This window comes from Equus asinus, chromosome 5 (assembly GCF_041296235.1).
Source record: "Equus asinus isolate D_3611 breed Donkey chromosome 5, EquAss-T2T_v2, whole genome shotgun sequence".
NCBI classification, from domain to species: Eukaryota; Metazoa; Chordata; class Mammalia; order Perissodactyla; family Equidae; genus Equus; species Equus asinus.
Genome location: NC_091794.1, coordinates 3104125 through 3125558, shown reverse-complemented (window position 1 = coordinate 3125558; position 21434 = coordinate 3104125). Strand labels below are relative to the sequence as shown.

The following is a 21434-nucleotide window of genomic DNA, read 5'->3' as shown; positions in this document are numbered from 1 at the left end:
TTCTATATACTGGGAGATGTTTTTTGTGTTGACATTGGAACTTCTCTATGACAGACACAAAGTACTGCTTTTCCATGTAATGGACATGTGTAAGAATTTTCCATTTTCTGAATCCCTGTAACATTAATGCTGTTCTATATTATCTCAAGTAGATGTTTTGAAGTCAAAACAAAGAGCAAAGTACATCACCAATATCATGTCAAGTATATCAGAATTTTTTTGTAGTTTTTTCTGAAAGGGCTAAATTTAATGTGAACCCTGAGTTCCCTGACAAATCTGACAGGTGGCTTTTGGGTTATAGTGGGAGACAGATACAGTGAAAAAGGGCTGACAGTTGACTGACTGGTTCGACTCCAGTCTTGTTTCTGCCACTTCCTAGCTGTTTTACCTTGTACAACTTACTTAACTTCTCCTGACTCAGTTTCCTCAACTGTAAAATGGAGGCAATCACAAGGTTGTGGTGAGGGTGAAGTGAGGAGTCCATGAAATACCTGCAGGGTGCCCGACAAACAGGAAGAACCCAATTCATGGCTTGCCATTACTGTTAGTTTTGGACAAGTGTCAGACAAGGGTGCCTTTTGTTCATTTGCTCATGCGTCACTTGACCACCAGAAACAACTGCTGGTTTCAATCGTCTTGCCAGAATGAAATAACGACTTCCTTTGGGTCCTCTTCGGCTGTCTGCAGAGCAAAGAAGGGCACAGGCCAGAGCAGCGGTGTGCCACTCACCCCTTCCCAGTCGCTGGAGCCTTCCCAGACAAACATCTTGATAAAGAGTCAAAAGCAGAGAGTGTTAGGCCAAAATTACTCAAATAATTGCTTTCCTGCTGTCATCTTAAAAGGCAAATTCACCTGTTATTCTAAAATGTGTTTATTTGGGAATAGCCAAAAGAACAGCAATTCAGGCTGTCCATACTATGGCAAACCCTAGGCAAATTCAGAAAACAAACCAGGGGGGCTGCTTTCACAGAGAAAATGGGGAGAGGGAGTGGTTGTTCTAAAGGGAAGTCTATTGGGGGAGAGTGACAGTTCAGGGCAGCAACGGCTTCTCATTGGCGGAACTGTGGCGTTTCTGATTGGCTGAGCTGTGGCATTTCTGATTGGCTGACATGTGGAGTTTCTGATTGGCTGAGCTGTGCAGTTTCTCATTGGTTGAGCTGCAGTGTTTCTCATTGGTTGAGCTGCAGTGTTTCTCATTGGCTGAGTTGTGGTTTCTCATTGGCTGAGCTGTGCTTTCTCATTTGCTGAGTTGCGGTGTTTCTGATTGGCTGGGCTGTTGGCGGGTGGGAAAGAAGTCTTCCTTCAGTAGTAAAGTAGTTGCACTTCCTGTGCCAATGCCAGTGTGAACAACACACGCACTACAGTTGACTTAGTGCACGGCAGGACAGCATGAGGAGCCGACGGAAAGGGATGGGAGAACCTGGGCAACCGCCTCCCTCAACTTGGGCAGGGCTCTTCCCCCTCTGGGCCTCAGTTTCTCCATTCATTAAAGCAACAGGGTTGTACTAATTACTTCCCCAAATCCCGAGCCTCATCCTGCCCCCAACTTAGAAAAGAAAACCTCATTTATTTCCTTCAACACCAAAGAAGGGGCCGCGTGGACCCAAAAACAGAACACTCGTGGGTTTCCAGGCGGCGGAAGGACCCACCACCCGGCGCAGCGTGGGCAAGGGAAGCCGGCCGCCCCGCGCATGCGCACGCCCCGCCCCGTCAGCTCTGGCCGCGTGCAAGGCCGAGCCGGTGAGTGACTGGTGTGCCGTGCCGCCGCTGGCGGGGTAGTGTCCCTCCTCCGGGCGCCCGAGCGCGGGGGTGGCGGGGCAGTGGCGGGGCAGCGGCGGGGGCGGGCCGCACAGCCGGCGTGGGGATGCCGGCCCGAGGCCGGGGCGCACAGTCTGGGCCCCGGGGCAGCCGCGTGCGCGGCCTGGGCCCGCGGGAGAGCGCCCGGGCGCGGCGGGAGGGAGGCGGCCGTCCAGACGGGGCCCCGGCTCGCGTCAGCCCCCGGGTCGGCACAGGCTTCAGGAGGGCGCCGGCGGCGGGGTCCAGCGGGCCGGTGGGCGCAGGCGGCCCGCGTGTTTTCGGCCCGGGCCCCGAGATCGCTGGGCGCCGGGCCGACCCCGCCCTCCTACGAGAGGAGGAGCCAGGTCACCGGCCGCCGCTGCACGCTGGTCGCTTCCCTGGTCCTCCTCTGGGACCTGACGGTCACCAAAGTCCTCACTGACGAGGGACGAGCCACTTCTCCCTAAGACAGAACCGGAAAGGGGACTGCCCATTTCCGCGTGGGCCAGCGGAGAGCCCCTGCCCGCTGCGGGCCGGGAGGACAGTCCCGGGCGCCCAGCACCCGCCTGGGCGGTGGTTGAGGGCTGGGCGCGCTGAGAGGTGGCCGTGGGCCCCGGGAGTGACCCGAAGCTCGGGTGGAGAACTGCTCACGCGGCTTCCCGGGCCGGAGGTGCCTGTTCACGGGCGTCCCCGCTGGACCAGGGGCAGCACGGGGCGCTGTTAGGCGGGCTGCACCCCACTGGGTCTGGATGCCCGGACGCTGGGTCACAGCTTAGTGATGTTGGTATTTTGTCTTATTCTAGTTAAAAAGCTCTAGCTTTTGAAAGGCTCGGGATCGAACTATCTTTAACCTTCACTTTTCAGCTCCTAATTCGTTTTTGGGGTTTTTTAAATGGCAGGTTTCTGATAACGTGGCAATTTTTATGAATAAGCTGAGATTTGGAAGTGAGGTTCAGGGGGTGGAGGAAGCTTGGGAGCGGGCACTTCTTGCTCCAGCCACCAGGTGACACCGCTGGCCCAGGTGCCCTCCTTGGGCGGGCATGGTGCTGTGGTGAGGAGCACCTGGCTGGGGGCGGCTCTTGGTAGTTCTTGAGTCAAGTGCTTGCAGCTCAGAGAACAGCTCATTAGATTTGGGATGCCATACTGATTGAAGCCAAGTTAAAGATTTTTGACTTTGCTGTATCGCTGGCCATAGGCTGAAACTGTGCCTAGGATCTGCTGAGATAAGTTGAATTGATTAATTTGGGATAATCACATCTTCTAGTAAATAATGAATTTAGTGACACAGTGCTTGTGTACAAGAAAGACATGCTTTCCTTTAGATGAATATATAATCTGAGTGGTGTTTGAGGCTGAGTTGTATCTTGGAAGAAATGGTGTTGGTTTAAGACTGTATGATATCCTGGAGAAATGGCAGTGACCACGTAGTGTTCTCATGGAGGCGCATGAGTCATGCAAGCTGCGTGTGCACGATCCACCAACACTGGCACTCCTGGTAGACTTAACCACGTGTGTTTTGTTCTCTTGTAGGTTTGCATTTCCTCACTGCTTTGTCTTGAAGACAGCACGATGCCAAAGAAAGCGAAGCCTGCAGAGAATGGGAAGGAAGAGGGGCCTGCCCCCTGTAAGCGGGTGAAAGTGGAGGCAGCTGGCAGGCCTTCCGCTTTAAACTTTGACAGCCCCAGTGGGCTCTTTGAAAGTTTAATCTCACCCATCAAGACAGAGACTTTTTTTAAGGAATTCTGGGAGCAGAAGCCCCTTCTTATTCAGAGAGATGACCCTGCACTGGCCACATATTACCAGTCCCTGTTCAGGCTGTCAGATCTGAAGAGTCTGTGCAGCCGGGGTATGTACTATGGAAGAGACATAAATGTCTGCCGGTGTGTCAATGGGAAGAAGAAGGTCTTAAATAAAGATGGCAAAGTGCACTTTCTTCAGCTGAGAAAAGATTTTGATCAGAAAAGGGCAACAATTCAGTTTCACCAACCTCAGAGATTTAAGGTAACAGGTCCTCCCCATTGAGAATCCTCATATGGATTAAACTGCTAACGTTGGGCCACAGATCAGCGCAGGGATGAACTTGTGGTTTGATGCTGCTTAGCCTCCTGCTAGCTTGAAGAGGTAGCACCTGTTTGCTCTTTTTTTATGTTATCTTTTGGCTAAACTGTTAGAATCTGCAACGTCTCAGGGTGGTTACGCATCCTCAGCTGCAAAAACTAAATTATATTGCCAGTTTATTAAACTGACATCACACCTCCGGGAACATGTTCTGTGGGCTGGTTTATGTTTTGACGTATGGTAGACATTTCTATTTGTTTTGCCCTGTCAATATAACTTCAGGCATGATAGCCTCAAGGTGATCATTTTCTTCTTGAAGTTGCCTCCTTTTACTGCCTACATCTACCTAAGTAGAGGCTTCAGTGCCATGACTGGATCACATACCAGATGCATCTTCAAGACAGAGACTTCACCCTTACTAACAGCCACCCAGGTGGCATTGAGGGGCAGGGTCCTGGCACTGCTCCTGGGGAGGCAGTCATAGGTGGAGGATAGCTTTGATTTGCAAGTCTAGAAGACTGGCTAAGTGTTTATTTATTCCACATCAGTGATTGATGTTTGAAAATTAATTTGCCTCCTCTGTGCTCAGTTTCTGCTTTATAAAACACAGGTGTAGAATGAGCTAACCTGCTTTTGTAGAGGTTTGAGATCTTTACATGATAGGTGGCCCAGAACAGTTGAGGGCCTGTTCTGAGTTTCAGATAAAGTTTTATCCCCCATTCAGAAATCCCCTTCTGTGACCCATGGCTGAATCAAAATGGCAGCCTGGAGAAGGAGAGCGGTTCATGAGGTTCCAGATCGAGGGGAGTGGGTTCTGGCTGTGTGATGCCTCCTGGGACCTCGTCATCGCTCACCAGTAGTGTTTCCCATGACTGAACTCAAAAGGTGCTTTGTTAGATCCCATTAGGCCTCACCTGGTGAATGCCTTTCCCTTTCTTGTCTGAAGGCCGCTGAACCTATTTGTACTCTCGAGAAAGTGTAAGTACTCTTAGATTTTTCAGTACAAGTCCTCATTCCAGGGTATCCATCTCAGGCAATCAGAAGCAACTGAAATGTCCCTGGAATGCCAGCCTTTGGGCCCAAGCACCCAAAAGGACTTTAGAAATCACTTGCCAGACCAAGTCATGATTTGAATTCAGAAAACGTGGATGCCGTGGTGCTTCTCTCTGAGCTAGTCCTTGACTCTTTACTTGGCTAGAAGATGCCCTTTTGTAAAACTTGGTTTTTAGACACCTAAGAACTGTGACCATAGAAGATCAGTGAAGTTGACTATATGTAATTTGGTCACAGACCATCAGAAAGTTATTATTTGCCGTACGTGTGGTGTCCTCTGGTTGTCATTTCTGTACTTTAGAATTGTCTTGGGTTTTTCTCTGTTCATCTACTTAAGCCCTGCACATTCCTGTTCCCCAATTCCAGGTGGCCAAGAATGTGTTTCCTTTGCCCTGTTGATGCAGCTCTTGGGCCGTGTTTATTAAAGCAGGAAGGACGAGCTTCTCAGTGTAGGCTCAGCCCCCGGCCAGACCAGGATGCACTGTGCTCTTTCCACCTCCAGTACTTGCGAGACCTGTAAGCTGTAGGAGCTCACCTCTTACACTAGCAGCTGGGTTCTAAATATTGTACTATGAGATTTAGTGTGTGTCTGACATTAATAATGTCAGGTTAGAAGAAGCCTAGGGGCAGTTCATCACTGGCCAGGTTGAGAGACCATCAAAGAACAGTTAGCCCTTTGTTCATCGGGTCTTAGAATGTGCACAGCTTATTGGTCTAGTTAGTCTGGAAATGAGTAGGGAGGTAACCAGAGATCCATAAGTTGTTCCCCACCTGCTTTGGGTAATGCATGTATCAAAAGTCTGGATGCGTTTACCAAATTCTTACACATGTGTGCACTCATGAACCTTCCAACAGACATTTGAAGTAGGGCGGTCACTGTGGTCTCCATTGTACAGGTGAAAAATGAGTTCCCAGGTGTGACTTTTCCATAGCTACTAAGTAAGGACTTCTGACTCCAAACTTAAGGCATTTTCCTACCATGATTCTAAAGATGTTAAGTGAAATGTAGGTCTTTGGCCTGTTTTTGCCTTCCTTTAGGCGTACATGTGGGCTTCTGCTCTTAGCCTTGGCATCAGGTCTGATTCTCTGGGGAGGTCAGTGGAGGGAGGAGGTCGTACCCAGCCAGGAGAGGCTTCCACCTTCCCTGTTTCGTTGTTCTGGGGTCTTCCTGGGCATCTCCAGACGTCATTGGGAGTCAGGAGTTAGAGGAGAAGACAGGTTTTGGGAACCTTGTTGATGCCTAAGTCGGTGTTGTGGAGCAGTAATACTTGATACTGCTTTGCGGTTTAAATAGGATTTGAGAGCAGCTTTGTGCTGTTCCCTGCAGCCTTAGGGTGGGAGCCTTCATTTTACAAATAAAGAAGTTGAAGTCACCTAGCTTATAACTACAACTTGGGCTGAGGTGGTTTGACTCCACATCTCTTTCTGGTGGGCCACGCTCGGCAGATTGCAAAGCTAAAGGTCCAGGAGAAATGGAAAAATTGTATAATTGATAGGGTTTTCGGTAACCTTTAAGAAGAAAAGAGACATAAACTCATCAATTACAGACCCAGATGCTTGAGTTGGGAGCCATAAAGTCACCCTTAGGGCCCTGAGACGCCTCTCAGGCCATCAGAGAGAGAGAGCAGCCCTGGTTTGTGGTGGCTGCAATGACTGTGTGACTGTAAATGTAATCACATCCGGGTCCTGCAGGCCCCTCCCGGCGTTCGTTAGCTGCTGGGAAGGTCTGCTACCTCACTGAGCTGTCCGGGCCATTGAAGTGTCCTTCCTGTGTAAGGAGAAGCCCGCCAACCCTGAGTGGAGTGGCCCGGTTCTCTATGTGAAGATGTCTCCTAAAGCTTTTTTCATGCTGACCCAGTTCTTTCCCACTTGATGTTTTTAATACTGTAGATTTTTTTTAATATTCAGTGGTAGGATTGATTTGCAAGTTGTGGTCATTGGTTTACTCAGCAAATGTCTTAAATATGTTTTAGTGTCTTCCATGTGCCAGGCACTATCCATTCACGTCCTTGAAACTTGGGGCTCTCCACTGTCCTTTGTAGGTGACTTGTCTTTTCTTTAATCTCTTAGTGAGGCAACATAGAGTCGTGGTTAAAGGTTTGGACTCCAGAGCCAGGCTGCATGGATTTTGAATCCTGGCTCCATCATTTATCAGCTATGTGTTCTTGTGCCTCAGTTTCCTCATCTGTAGACTGGATGTCACATTAGTACTCACCTTCTGAGTCAGGGTTGCCAAGTGGGTCGTATAACTGGTGTCCTTTAAGCACTTAGAAACAGTGCTGGGCACACAGGAAGTGCTGAGGTCCATCTGCCCTAATGCTTCCTCCCCTCTTCTCACCTGCCCTGGGGAAAATCAGGTTTCTTTGTTTCTTGCAGAAAAATGTGGCTCCTTTCTGGGCCCCTCCGTCTGACTTAGGCCCTGAAGAGCTGTTAGTGACTGGAGGGAGGGAGCATGGCTCTGCCCTCGTCCTCCTCCCCTGCCTGTACCCTCTTCTCAGCTCATCACTTCTGCTCCCATTGAATACCAGTCTTGTGCAGTCAGTTCCCAAATGCAGATCTCTAGCCCTTCCGTCTTGCCAGAACTTCAGACTGTAAAACGTGTCCACATGGGGTCTTCGCAGCTCAAACCTAACATTTCTAATGTGGAACTTTTCTTTTTTACCCCTGAAAACTTGTCTTCCAGCACGTCTTGCCCGTTTAAGTAGGTGGAACCGGGAGCTGGCTGACTGCGCCAGGAGAACCCCAGGAGTGTTCTCCCCCTTCCCATCGGCCCGTAGTGTTCAGTCCTGGCAGGGCCTGTCAGTGCTGCGTCCAGAGGCCCCTCCGCCAAGTCTCTCCTCTCTCCCTCCTCCACTGCCCGGGTCATCTCTCACCTGGGCTGCTCCCTCAGGAGCGTCCCCCTGATCCTTCTCGCTTTTCTGCCATCCATTCTCCGCGTAGGAGCCAGAGTGTCCCGGTCCTGCCGGGAGCCCCCAAGACTCCGTGTTGCCTGCCTTGCAGGCTTTCTTTTGTCGGCTCCTGTCTCTTCCGGGGTGCTGCGCGTTAGAGGGAAGGTTGCTGAGGGCAGAGGTGTGGACTCTTCACTGCTGCGTCCCGGTGTCTGGCGCGTAAGAGCTGTGTGATGATGACTTGCTAAGCGGTCGAGCACGTGTTCCTCCGCTTATTTGCGATATTTTTTTCCTCTTCCCCCCACCTTCGTTTTTTGTCTTTTAAAGGATGAGCTTTGGAGGATCCAGGAGAAGCTGGAATGCTACTTCGGCTCCTTGGTCGGCTCGAATGTGTACATCACGCCTGCGGGATCCCAGGGCCTGCCGCCCCATTATGATGATGTGGAGGTGAGAGGTGGGTGGCTGCGAGTCCGGGTCGGATCGCTTTCGGGACTCGGTTCTGCGCTCGGCCGGGTCTCCGTCCGCGCTGCCTGTGCCCTCTCTGGGGATCTCGACCTCGCCCGAATGTTGGGCTAAACTCAATCCCACCAAACTGGTTTCTTCTCCTCGAAAGGGAGGGAGTGTCACCAACATTACAAATGTACAGAGCCGCACATTCCTGTGAAGCAGGCCTTTGTTGAGTTTATCTGCAGAAAAGTGCGATTGGCTTTTTCTTTAATTTCACAGCGTATGGTCTTTAATAAGGTGAGTAATCCTTACGTCTGCTTTCATTCTCTTCTTTTCCTGGAGCTGCCAAAAATATCTATCTTTTTCCATTTGTGAAACTCGGGGCAGCTTGATGAAGGCCGTGGTTTCACTGAAGCGCTGGGGCCCTCTCAGGTGTTGGGCTCACCCTCGAGTGGCTGCCAGAGTCGGCTCTGTTCCTTACGTATTTCCTACTTTTATTCTTGTACTAATTCAGCGCGTAAACACAAAGTTATTAGTAAAAAGCTCGCTTTTCACCCTTGGAGAGCAGTGTGATATATATTTTCCAAAAGTTTTTTTTTTAATATATATTTTTAACAGAGTTTTCAAATATCTTTGGCTGAATGAAGAATAAAAATCTTGAAGTTTTCCCAGCCGCCAAGGGTTACCTGCAGGTGTTGGGCGTTCAGTAGTGTCTGAGCCTGGCTCATCCTCAGGTGGCGGGCTGTGAGCGGGGACGGGGGCGTGAGGAGGGAGACGGTGGGATGCGAAGAACGCCCGAGGCTTGAGGACGGCGGGAGCAGCGACTCCTTCCCGGTGTCAGGTCACGGGGCCTGTCCTCAAACAGGAAACCGGTGGCGGCATTCGTTCCGTGCGGAGTGCAGCGCGCCTCTGCCTCTGCGCTGCCGTCTTCAGTCTGCAGCGTGCACTCGGTCCCCCTGGCGCGCGGGGGTGGGAGGCCGGCCGCTGACTCGCCCGGCCGCGGCCCTAGGTTCTCATCCTGCAGCTGGAGGGCGAGAAGCGCTGGCGCCTCTACCGCCCGACCGTGCCCCTGGCTCGCGAGTACGGCGTGGAGGCCGAGGACAGCATCGGGAGCCCGGCGCGCGAGTTCACCTTGAAGGTACGGGGCTTCCGCGTGCGCGCCGCTCCTGGAGCAAGCTGCTTGAGGTTGCTGTTTGTGCGGTGTGTGTGGTCCCCATGGGAACGTGGCCGAGACTGCGGTGGCTCTCCTTCCCGTCCGCCAGCACACGCAACTTCTGAAGGAGGCTTGGTGTTTGTACCTAGAGAAATGAGCCGAGGGAGAATTAAGTTCCTTTTTCAAATAAGCTGTCTCCAAAGATAATCACAGTTCGTCAGGATCGAGTTAGGAATTGAGTGCCCACCGACTTCTCTACAGAAGCAGTGAAAGGTGTGGCCTCGGGCGGCTTTGCCCTGTCTGGGACGCGGGTCAGCCCTGGGCTGTAGGCTGCTCAGGCAGAGCACAGGCAGGGACCTCCTTTCATCCTAAAAATAATCTGTGAGGTTTGGAGCTGTTGTCTCCATTTTACAGATAAAGAAACTGAGGCTTCGGGGTGTTAACTCACAGCCAGTAAGTGGCAACGTCTGTGTGACTTGGAGCTTCCACTCTGGTGGGCAGAGGCGGAGGGAGCAGGGTTCCCAGGCACAGGATGTCATCCTTGACCTTGGGTCGGGGCGGGTGGCTTCAGGGGTATCTGGTCTCAGGCTGTGGATAGGACAGTGACTTCAGGTGCTGCACCCTCTGCAGGATTGAGCTTCACAGTGACAGGCCCCCAGGCACAGTGAAGCTGGACCAGCGGGATGGCCTGGGAGCCCAGCAGGCAGCTCGGCCCTTGAATCACAAAGGAGAGGTTTCCAAAATGGAGAACTGAAACTCCATATACAGCACTGAGAAGACATCCTAACTCCCTCCTCTTTTCTTTTTCTTCTTTTAGCCGGGTGATTTCCTGTACTTTCCCAGAGGGACCATTCATCAAGCTGACACTCCTCCAGGCCTGGCCCACTCTACTCACTTGACCATCAGCACCTACCAGAACAAGTAAACACTGCCTCCCAGCCTAGTGTCCCAGGACAGCTCTGAGTTCTGGCCCATAGCAGCCACGTTCAGAAGGGACATGAGGCAGTTAGCACTTCTCTCCCCCTTATCCACCCCGGGAGCCTCTGGCTCCCTTGCTGATGTCATAGTCCTTTAGGGTCCTGTCCATGCCATTGGTCCATCTGGGCTTCCTCCTGGGAGCACCATGAATCGATATAGAAAACCAGGAGGTGCCCAAATAAAGGGACCCATAGTCTGGGAAGACAGAGCTGTAGCTGTGGGTATGGCAGTGTGTTGGTGAGGCCAGGCTGGACTCATAGTCTCTCTCTTTTTAAAATAATTTGTATTCTGGTAAAATAATTATAGCACAGAAAATGCCATTTTAACCTTTTTTGTTTGTTTATTTTTTGAGGAAGATTGGCCCTGAACTAACATCTGCTGCCAATCCTCCTCTTTTTGCTGAGGAAGATTGGCCCTAAGCCAACATCCGTGCCCATCTTCCTCTACTTTATGTGGGACGCCTGCCACAGCATGGCTTGATGAGCAGTGTGTAGGTCCGCATCTAGGATCTGAATCAGCAAACCCTGGGCCGCCGAAGCAGGATGTAAGAACTTAACCACTGTGCCACCGGGCTAGCCCCTTAACCATTTTTAAGTGTACACTTCAGTGACATAAGTTACATTCACACTGTTGTGTAGCTGTCACCACTGTCTGTTTCCAAAACATCTTCATTGCTCCAAACAGAAACTATCCGTTGAAATCTCTGGGTCTCTTAAGGTTACCACTTTTCACAGCTCATGAAGTTAAAGGAGGAAAGGCCGTCTGGGACGGTCAAACTTAGAAGCACATGCACTGAAAACAGTTCCAGTTACAACCGTGTTCCTTTCTGGCGAGCGCCTCATCACATGACAGGGCCTGGGCCACAGCACCTTGTCAGTGGTTTATCATCCAAACCCATTAAAAGATCCCCGTCGTTAATTAGTGTGTTCAGCGTGCGGGCGCTGGGAATGCAGGCGCTGTGCTGAAGGGGCTCTGAGAGCACTTACTCCCTGGCGGAGGTGGTAGCAGGGAGACAGGCTTGTACACAGTACCAGAGTGTGACCATCCGAGCGCAGGTCTGCCGATGAGACTCTTGAATGGAGGGATGCCCGTAGCCAGGCTGGGGCTGAGGGAGGGCTTCAGGAAGGACTTGACACCCACGCTGAGCGAGACTCAGAGGATGAGTAAGGAGAGGAGCGTCAGCAGGTCAGAGGAGGAGAGGACATTTCCAGGCCCGAGGGACAGCGAGTCCCCTGCTTCAAAGCCCTAAGTTGCAAAACGAGTTAGTAAGCATACCTCTGCTTCCTCCTCTGGCTTTGCAGTGTGAAATTAACCTTGTGTGTAAGAGACTGGAGGAACCAGCTGGAGCCTGGCCTGAAGTTAGGGCTGTCTTTGCCCACAAGTAGAAGGCCAAAGCTTGTATTAAGATTTCTTTATGAAAAAGGCCCTGTCGCTGCATTCAGGTTCCTTGCACAGCAAGGAACAGGTCACTGAGGCCAGCTCCAGAAGAGCAGGGGCATCGAGGGAGTGGGCCATAGAAGGGTGGCCGCGGGGAGGCTGGAGCCAGGAGTTCAGTGTACAAGCAGCTCTGGGCCTTGGCAGCCACGTCGTGCCCCCATGAACATCCATGTGTCTTCTGGTCCTGCCATCCACATTACTCAGCTGCTGTCTTTCCCTAATTCTCTGTCTTCCGTTTCTCTTATTGCCGCCACTGGTTTTCCAGTCATTGGTTGTCGCTCCCTTGTTTTCCTTCCTGAGCTTCTGTCTACGCACAGCATTGCCTCATCATACGCTGCCATCACTTCTCTGACCTCCCTCTAGTTCCTTGAGTCTATTAGCTTTGGCTTCCACTAAGTGCCTGACTCACTATTTTACAGTCCCAAGAATGAAGTTCTGGTAGGCTGCGCTGGGTCCCCCCATCCCTTCACCAGTCAGCTGGGGCTGGGGAAGAGCTGTCTAGGTTCTGGAAGCTGCCTGCCTAGGACTATGGGTGGGCACCATGATTGATGTGTTAAGGCTGGGCTGTGACCTGTGCCCTTGTCGGTGGTGCTGGAGCTAGAATGGGAAAAATGTAACTCAAGGACCATTGCTCCCCAGAGATGTCTCTGTGCTTTGGTCCTGATGCTCCCTAAGGTCCAGTGGCAGGTGAGGATTTGGGACCTTTTCCTAATACCTCTCAAGGGTAGCATTATTAGAACATTTGGGGCCAGCTGTGTGGGACAGTAGCAGGTTGCTTTGGCTGCTTTACCAAATTGAACTCCTCAAGAGGTGTTATTCCCAAATTTTGGAAAGGGCCAAGATCCATTCCAACTCTTAGAGCACGGAGCTCTGTTTCACTGCGATTGAATTCCTCCACGAGCTATTGCTGTAGACTTCCACCTATGACCCTGCAAAGGAAGAGCAGGCTTATTGTATGCTGCTGAAAGAGCTGCGTGTGTCTCCAGGTTGAAGTTCAATCAAAGATGGGAGGTTGGGGGGCCGGCCCATGGCTTAGTGGTTAAGTTTGGCACACTCCACTTCAGCGGCCCCGGGTTTGTGGGTTCAGATCCCTGGTGAGGACCTACATCATTCGTCAGCCATGCTGTGGCAGTGACCTACATATAAAGCAGAGAAAGATGGGCACAGATGTTAGCTCAGGGCTAATCATCCTCAGCAAAGAAAAAAAAAAAAAGATGTGAGATTGGGTGTAACATTAAGTCGCAAACCAGTGAGGCCACCAAGTAGTTGTGGGTGTCTTCAGGAGAGTCTGTGGCTTTTGTCCTCCTTTGCCACTTTCCGCGCAGGAAGCATGAAAGTGTTAATTTTGCTTACTGGGTGAGAAGCCAAAGGCCCGCTGACTTTCTGTTTTGTACATAGTTGGAAATTTGAAGTCTGCTGGTGACACAGGAAAATTTTAGATAGGTGAGAAGTGTTTTAAGAGGGCAGTTATATTGGCACACCTTTAGGAGCGAGCTGGTTCTAAATGCCCCAGAGAAAGCAAAGGTCACTGAACACTGATGCTCATTCCTGGAGGTTATTTTTGGCCACTGGCTTCTACCTTCTACTCCAGTAAAACCATTGCTCGAGTTTAACGAGTTACAAAATCAATTGTTTTAAAATTGTTGATGTTGGATGTTTCACTGCAGAACACTGCTCTCTTTTATAAGGAAAATACAAAGGAAAATGTGAGGTTTAACTGTTCAGATAATTACACAGTTCAGGGATCTTGCTGTTACCCTAAATGTATTGCTTTTGGTATTTTTGCACATAAAATTTTTTTTAGATTGTTAAAATTTCCTACAAAGCTTTCTTCATAGACACTTGTCTCTGCTACAGTTGGAAACAAAAGAAACAATTGGTTCCTTGAACTTCCTACTTTGTCAGAGTATATGGTTAATTCTTTGATGTCTTTAAATTTAAGAGAAGTCGTGGATAATGCCTGGCTTCCACCTTTAACATTCCACGTGAGCGTCTGGGAGTGGGGAGGGAGGGCAGCAGTGTGATTGACGGAGGTCTTAAGTTTTTATGCTGAGTGCTGTCAAATTAATTGAACTCAGAATGCCTAGATGGGGGAGTTGGAACGCAATTTGTGGCTTCTGGCTTTACTAGTAATCAGTATTTTATGTATATGTCATATGTGTTCACTGTGTGTTTTTCTTGGTGTGTGTTTCAGCTCGTGGGGAGATTTCCTTTTGGACACCATTTCAGGGCTTGTGTTTGATACTGCGAAGGAAGATCTGGAGTTACGGGCTGGTCTACCCCGGCAGCTGCTCCTGGTGAGGAGAGGAGGCGGGTGGGAGAGGAGCACTGGCCACAGGCCAGGCCAGCAAGGATCCCAGGTCCTTCTTCCCACAGGAGCCAGGCTTGACTCCTCCAGAATGGAGTGCTGCACGTTCTGTACAACCCAAAGAATGAGGGTGTCGTGCAGACAGTCGGCTTTCTGTATTTCACAGTGGCAGTAGCAGGCACTGTGGGAATGTTGGCTGAATAAATGGCAGAATGACTGAAGAATGTGGCTTGGAGAATGGTAGATTCAGCACCCACGAGATTCCTAGTTAGGAGAGACCACTGGAGATCCTGGCCTTGGTGTATTCCCTGGCTTTCTTGTCTGTCCTGGTTTTATGTTTGAAACAGCAGCACTGTTTGGCTAGTTTTGAGAACATGAGTGAATTAGTGCTGAGTTGAGCACAGGTTATTTTCACTGTCTGAAGCAGCCCTCCCTAGGACAGTGGCTTGCTTCCCAAAAGGCAGAGCTGAGACTGCACTATATTCCCAAGGATCCCTCTTTCTAGGCAAAGTCCTGATGGTTGATCTTTCTGGCAAACAATAGGCAGCTTAAGGTGAACAGTGGTTACAAGGAAATAATGGGATATTGTTCTTATGGGCCCCGGTTGTGTGTGTTTGTGTCCCCGTGTGTCTATACTGGGTAGCTGTGCTCAGCATACTGCTCTGGAGCCTGGAAGCTAGGCGGTAATCTGCTGGAGTCTGGGCTGGGCCTCACTTCTGTGTTTCTAGCAGGTGGAAACCACAGCTGTTGCAAGAAGAAGAGTAAGTGGCTTTCTGAGGATGCTTGCAGACAAGCTGGAGGGCACCAAAGAGCTGCTTTCAGCAGACATGAAGAAGGATTTCATTATGAACAGACTCCCACCTTACTGTGTGGGAGACGGAGCAGAGCTGTCAACGCCAGGTGGAGCTTGCTGTTTTCTTCTGGCTGCTTAGGGGCTAGCATGGGATATGTTGAGGCCTGCCTGGGTGGGCTCCTCTTTGAGCAGATGGAAAGTATGAAGCATTTTAGAAGGAACGTGGACCTAGATCTATCTTTAGTGTGTTATGGTTGGACAAGACATGTGAATTATAGCGGTTCTATGATCGAGTCCCTGTCAGTTTCATAGTAGGAGGAGGAAGGAAATGAGGCTGGAATTAGAACTGGAGAAGCAGCAGCAGTCACGGCAGTTAGCCAGGATGGGGGCTATTTGGTCACTTTTGTGGGTTGGACGGTATTCGTGCTTCTGCCCGAGTGCTGACGTGATTATGGAGTGATCTTGGTTTTGTCTTCATCTCCCACAGTCATAGTGGCTCTGTTGGATGCTGGTGTTCTGTGAAACTGTCTGTTCAACAGGAGAAGAGAGTGAGATGTAGCTCTGAGTGTCAGGCCAGCGCTTGGGCAGAAATTCTCTTTCTCAGTAGAGTAGAATGAGAGTATGATTTTTACTAACTTTCATAAAAGCCTTATTGAGAACCACTGAAACAGACAATCTGTAAGTTCCCTTCTAACATTGATTCTATTTACATTTTTGTTAGAATCTTTGGAGGAAATTTAGAATTTGTTTTTGATTGCATCTATTCAAAATAGCAAAGGTTTTACCAGCACATATTCTAGTCTTTAGCAGAACAGAGTTTTCTGAGTATCAGCTTGTGGCCCAGAATATTTTATCTAAAGTTTTCCTCGTCATAACCATTGTAGTCAACAAAGCTATGATCCCTCAAGACTTTTGCCTCAACCGGGTGACCCTGTAAGGCTAGTTTGGTTTTAGTGGCTGCTTTTTCACTAAGAGGAATCCAGTTTTGGAAAGTTTTTTTTTTCTGTGAACTTTATTAGGTGGCTTTTACATGACACTATGCTTGACCTACATAGACTGAATAATTTGCCACGGTCATGCAACTAGTAATTGGTGGGATGGTGCACTTTGGACTCAGGTGGCCCTTCTGGAGGCCACGTGTAGAGCAAGAGGCGAGAGAGGTAGAGACCTGAGAAGTGGGAGTTCTGTCTGTGCTGTGACAGCTACTGCACTTCAATGGGATTGTTTCTGTCCGTTGAATGGACCTCTCAACTTCTGTTGTTCATCTCATTGTGAATCTGTCTTCACTGTAAGAATGAGCTCCGGGAGCAGGTAAACTATAATCTCTCTCTGACTGGGGGGGTAAGCGAGTACTTGCAGAGCCTGCCCCACGCTTGGGTTCACCTGCAAACCGTTAGTAAATGTGTTTCTTGAATAGCTCCTCCTGCAAGCAGATTGAGCCTGCTGGCTTCCTCCTTTGAAGGCTGGTGCTCTGGGTTTTCTAGGTGGACAGCTACCGAGGTTGGACAGCACAGTGAGACTGCAGTTTAAAGACCACATCGTCCTCACTCTGGGGCCAGATCAGGATCGCTCGGTGAGTATCCAGAGGGGAAGAGGCTTCCTCTTTCCTCTGGGCATTTCCATCGCAGGCCCAGGTCATCCCACTGACAGATGGCCCCCGCTTCTCCTCTGGGAATTCATCTGTTCTCATGGCATAATGCCATCACCTTAGGTCAGATGATGCCCAAATCTCACTCTTCTTGTTGGGCATTTGAGGTCTTGCTCTCATCCCCACGGAACCCTCCTCTGTTCCCCTCATTAGTGATTGACATCTGTCTGCTTCCCTCCTCATTCAGGCCACATTGCTTTTGCTGGGACCACTGCAGACACTGCTCATGTGCCTCCCTCTCAGTCCCTCTCCCATTCTCTTCACTGTGCACATCTATCATTACATATGGGTTTGTCGATATTTCTTAAAAAAATCTCTATCCTGTAGATCATAAAGAGGAAAATCTACATTCCATAACCTTGCCACCTAGTGCAGCTGTTCCTAAAACTGGTTAAACTGGCTAACGGATCCTAGCATCACCTGGAAAATTTTTAGGAGTTATAAGTTCCTGGGCTTCTTGTGGTCTGGGTTGGAGCCTCTGCATTTATTATTGAAAGTTCCTTATATAATCCTAAGGACCTTGGGAACCATCCCATGCCTTATCGCTTCACCCTGTTCCTCCTAATCATCTTTCTCGAGTGGTGCCCCATGAATGATCTTGGGGGGGAGGGTGATGAGATTGGGAGACCTAGGTGTCTCCATACCCAGATTATTCCAGCAATCAGGGTCAGACCTGGAGAGGACTGGTTCATAATAATCGATAAAACCTCAAAGTATGTACTCCCAAATCCCCATTAAAAACAAATCCTGCTTATTCTGATAAGCGATCCATTGGAGACATTCTATGTCAGACCAGGGTGTTTGACCCTTATCTAAGCACTGACAAGGAATGACTGAAGATTCTGGTAGAGATGGTAACTGCACTGTGTAGGATGGAGAGCAAAGCGAAGTAGAGACTGGGAGGCTGCTGTAATTGGAATGGAAGTTTTAATAAATCACAGAGCAGGTCTTTCCCACAAGTTAATATTTTACTCCATGGTATTCATAAATTGTCAATTTATGTATACCTAGGATTGTCACATTTTTTTGATGCAAAAAAGTGCAGGCATGATGAAATGAAGAAACTTGAGTGTTTCATTGATATGTTGATATATAAATGGTTCTTTTTTCATTAAATCAAGTTTCTGAAGATGCTCTACCGGGTATACTCTATTTAATTTAAAAAAAGTCTTACGTACCTATTTACTTCACACAAATAGTAATCTGTGAGGACTACAGTGACATGCATATACATTGTATCTCGGGGATGTGTGTATATATACACATACATATATATCATGACTTTTTGCCAAAAGGATTCTTTACAGTTTAATAAATTTCACGTAAGCATTGAGGTGTTAAGATTTTTCTTAGTGTTGACCTGTTATTGGAATCTCTCCTAGTATTGAAGCACTCAATATTTTGTTTATGACTTAATGCTTTTTTTTTTAAAGGATGAAACTCGAGAAAAGATGATTTACATCTATCATTCCTTAAAGAATAGGAGAGAGACGCACATGATGGGCAATGAGGAAACAGAGGTTTGTTCCAACTTAAATGTCTTTCCTGTGATTTGGTGGTGGCTGGGAACAATCAGTTACCTTTGATTTATGGGTAATGTGCTTTGTTATAACTGCAGTGTGGACATAACCTTTCACAAATCAAAGAGCCCTTGCATAGGGAGGATTAAATCGGACAGTTCTGTGATACACAGATACATGTACCAGCTTTAAAAGATAGGAGCTGGGACCTGTAGGAAAGGTGTAATGTAGCACATGGAGGCATTTCAAATGACTAATATTTCTTACTATACAAACCAGAATGCCTCCCGTGAAGTCTGAGTTTTCATATGGGAAGTGGCAAATGCTGGAAGTTATCTAATAGCTTCCCTGAGACAAATTTCAGACTTGTAAAGGATCTCAAAAATAGTGATTTATTGAGAATCGTGCAAGTTTATATGAAAACGCCACGTAAGTGACAAAATGCTGCTTATGTTTGACTCAATAGTTTATCCTTTTTCAGTCTCACGGACTTCGCTTTCCTTTATCACATATGGATGCACTGAAGCAAATTTGGAACAGTACAGCTATTTCTGTCAAGGACCTGAAGCTTACTACAGATGAGGAAAAGGAGAGCCTGGCATTGTCCCTCTGGACAGAGTGTTTAATCCAGGTAGTCTAGCGCCTTCACAGAGTCAGGTGTCTGCTGTTTATGTGCACATGTGAAAAGAAAAGCTAGGTTGGTGTGCTGGGGAGTCCTCTTGCTTTGAGTCAACACATTGGGTAGGAGGACGGTTGTATACAACTTTCCTTACCTGTGTATCTGATAACATGACCTACCTGTTACAGGTGGTCAGTTGGCCATGTGTATTAACAGAGGCACATGGAGGAAAGAATGGCAAGTTACTAAGTGTCCCAGAAAGCAACAAAACCATACTTTAAGACAAGTTTATTTAATCCAGTCTGGTAGAAAAGGCACAATTCCAATAAATGTATCATTTAAATTTAAAGGTTGTTGTTACCTGGCTTTGTCTTTGTTCTTTGGAAGAAATAACTTTTTTAAAGAGCCTCATTGGCTCTAGAAAAATTTTAAACAATTAACACAAAGAAAAATAATTTTAACTTGGATTTTTACAATGAAAATATACATACCTTTGCATATAGACAAACCCCCCACCCCCATTAAAATAAAGTTACCCCTATAAGTTTCATTAAATAATACTGCCACACCAGTGAGAGGCACTCACATCTGTGGGCATAAGGGAGTTTACAGGTGCTGCTTGAAAGATGACAAAAAAGCCTGAGATTGAAGGGAAAAAAACTAATAATACTTACATGGAAAGACCAAGTCTCTATTAAAAATACTCAAAATAGTGGGTCTTTGAGTTTAAACAAGTCACTGTTATTTTAAATTCTAAAGTGCATATAGATATTTTAAAAAATATCAGTGGTGTATTTCATCTTTCTATATAAAAATAGAGTAGACATGTTGGGATGAAGGGAACAACAGTTGTTTCAATCTGAGTTTAAAACCAACTCAGGAGAGAAAAATGCTTATGAGTTGCATAGTTAAAGCTGGTAATGATTACTTGAAATTAAGTCAAGTCAAAGATGATATTCTACCTGATTTTGCTTAAATCAAAGCTATTTAAAATGGGAGTGAAAAACAGAGTTTTCTGTCATTGCGTAGATAAATCAACTCCACCTTTACTTGAAAAATAAAATGGTATGGTCAAGGCTCAATTGCTACTTGGTTTTAATCTGAACATTTGAAATTTCCCTTTACTTCAGGCAAAGAAAAATTTGAGTACTCTTATACATAGGCGAAACAGTCTTTATAAACACTTCTTGAGGACAGATCAGGCAGATCTAGAGGGAGGTCTCAGCACCAGGAGAGGTAGCCATTGGTTAGCGTCCTGTCACCCGTGAGGGTGCCTTTGTTAATACTTAGAGTGCAAGAATGGCCACAGTTGTTTGTGCTTTTTTAGTTTGAAGGACTGAGCAAAGAAGGGCCACAGAAAATACTCTAGTACTTGAGCCTTTTTCCTAACAAAGCTGAGGTCCCTCCCTGGGGTCAGTTACAAGTGTGAATACTTAGAAAAGCCTCAATAGAGAACCTTTAAGTTTAATGAATGCAGCAGCTAACAGCATATATGTTTTCAGATATTGCTAAAAAATTACTCATCTTTTTGCAAAAGTATAACTTGATCTATAGGGGTTTATTTCCCTGTGCCTTGCACTCACAGACGCATCTACCAGGATGTTAAAAACTAATACACGATGACAGCGCCTCCAGTGTCCTATCATGGCTGTTAGGAATAGGATTCGTGTGTGGTGGATAGGAGAGAAAAAACATAGACTGCAGGAAACATGGTCACCAAAACTGGAGATCACGCAGGAATGAACCTTTCCCAGCAATCATAACGTATGCTTCACGGGACACTAACTAATTGGCAAGTGCTTTGAGCTTTTCTGTGGGTAAGAGCAGTGGTCTTGGAGCTTGGTTCTGTCCAGTGATCAGGAGCGTGTGGATGGGGACTTCACTTCCGCGGGGCGTGAGCTTCCTTCTTCCTTTGCTCTTTCTAGGGACGCTGTGGATTCTTACAATATTTCAATGTCCCATTTCTGTGTTTCTTCTCCCTCCATGGACTGATTTACAATTACATGAGTCTTGTCATAATAATTTCCTCCTAAAATAGAAATTCCAAAAGAAAAGATTATTTGTTCACACAGGTGTGTAACAATTCCACAGGCTTTTGTTGACCCTGTTGGGATAGATTAATGTCATTCACAAAGCAGTCTGAAATGGGAAACTGAGTTTAAACAGGCTTAGCTATTACCCATCTCAAATCAGACCTTATTATGAGTCAAATGGAAAAACTAAGAGGTATAATAGATGCTGGCATAAGCTGTGTTCCCTACTATGTGACTCAAGCACAAAGTGCTCTGAGAGCTCTGGCTGCATGTCAGGGACTGTGTTTTTGTTTCTACACCAACAGTGACTATAATTAACCCAATTAAAGCAACAGCCCTGAATAATACTGGCCCTGACCTTGCTGGATTCAAAACCAAGGTTAAATGATACCTACCATAAATTCTAACTGAGGGCTCTTAAGGACTGCAGCAATGCACAGCAAAAAGTTAAGAGAAGTTTCATTCTAAGAAACAGATGACATTCATTTTATGGTTTATGTCATTTACATTTGTTCTCAAAGATCGTGCAGCAAATGAAAACTTTAAACTGTACTATATTAACAAAACCTAAGGCCTTTGTCCTAGGTTTTTTCTGCTTCATCCATATTGCTAATTGTTTTGTAGAGCATATCTTAACTTTTTTCAAGCATAATTAGAAATGACTTAACGTTTCTCTTATACATAAGGATTTCTTCTACCCAGGAGGAGGAGGAGGGCCGTAAC

The 21434-nt window shown here is 47.6% G+C and overlaps 2 protein-coding genes across 13 annotated transcripts in view; one reads left to right on the top strand and one right to left on the bottom strand.

The window, feature by feature from the left end:
* Nucleotides 1–1672: 1672 nt before the first annotated feature.
* Nucleotides 1673–19223, top strand: RIOX2 (ribosomal oxygenase 2). Of its 10 annotated transcripts, none has more exons than XM_044771749.2 (10): nucleotides 1673–1740; nucleotides 3307–3777; nucleotides 8103–8222; nucleotides 9232–9360; nucleotides 10193–10296; nucleotides 13985–14087; nucleotides 14830–14998; nucleotides 16376–16464; nucleotides 17973–18059; nucleotides 18541–19223. In XM_044771749.2, exons 2-10 carry the CDS (start codon nucleotides 3346–3348, stop codon nucleotides 18697–18699), a joined length of 1392 nt encoding a protein of 463 aa, XP_044627684.1. In that variant the 5' UTR covers nucleotides 1673–1740; nucleotides 3307–3345; the 3' UTR covers nucleotides 18700–19223. The 10 variants fall into 10 exon arrangements, with proteins under 10 accessions (XP_044627684.1, XP_044627682.1, XP_044627683.1 ...); XM_044771747.2 differs by having other exon boundaries at nucleotides 18526–19223; XM_044771748.2 differs by having other exon boundaries at nucleotides 14827–14998.
* Nucleotides 18952–21434, bottom strand: part of CRYBG3 (crystallin beta-gamma domain containing 3) — a 106054-nt gene continuing 103571 nt past the window's right edge. For all 3 annotated transcript variants that reach the window (XM_070508534.1, XM_044771741.2, XM_014864084.3), the window contains one exon: nucleotides 18952–20707. In XM_070508534.1, the coding sequence (XP_070364635.1) occupies nucleotides 20619–20707 (89 nt within the window). In that variant the 3' untranslated portion in view covers nucleotides 18952–20618. The remainder of the gene's footprint in view (nucleotides 20708–21434) is intronic.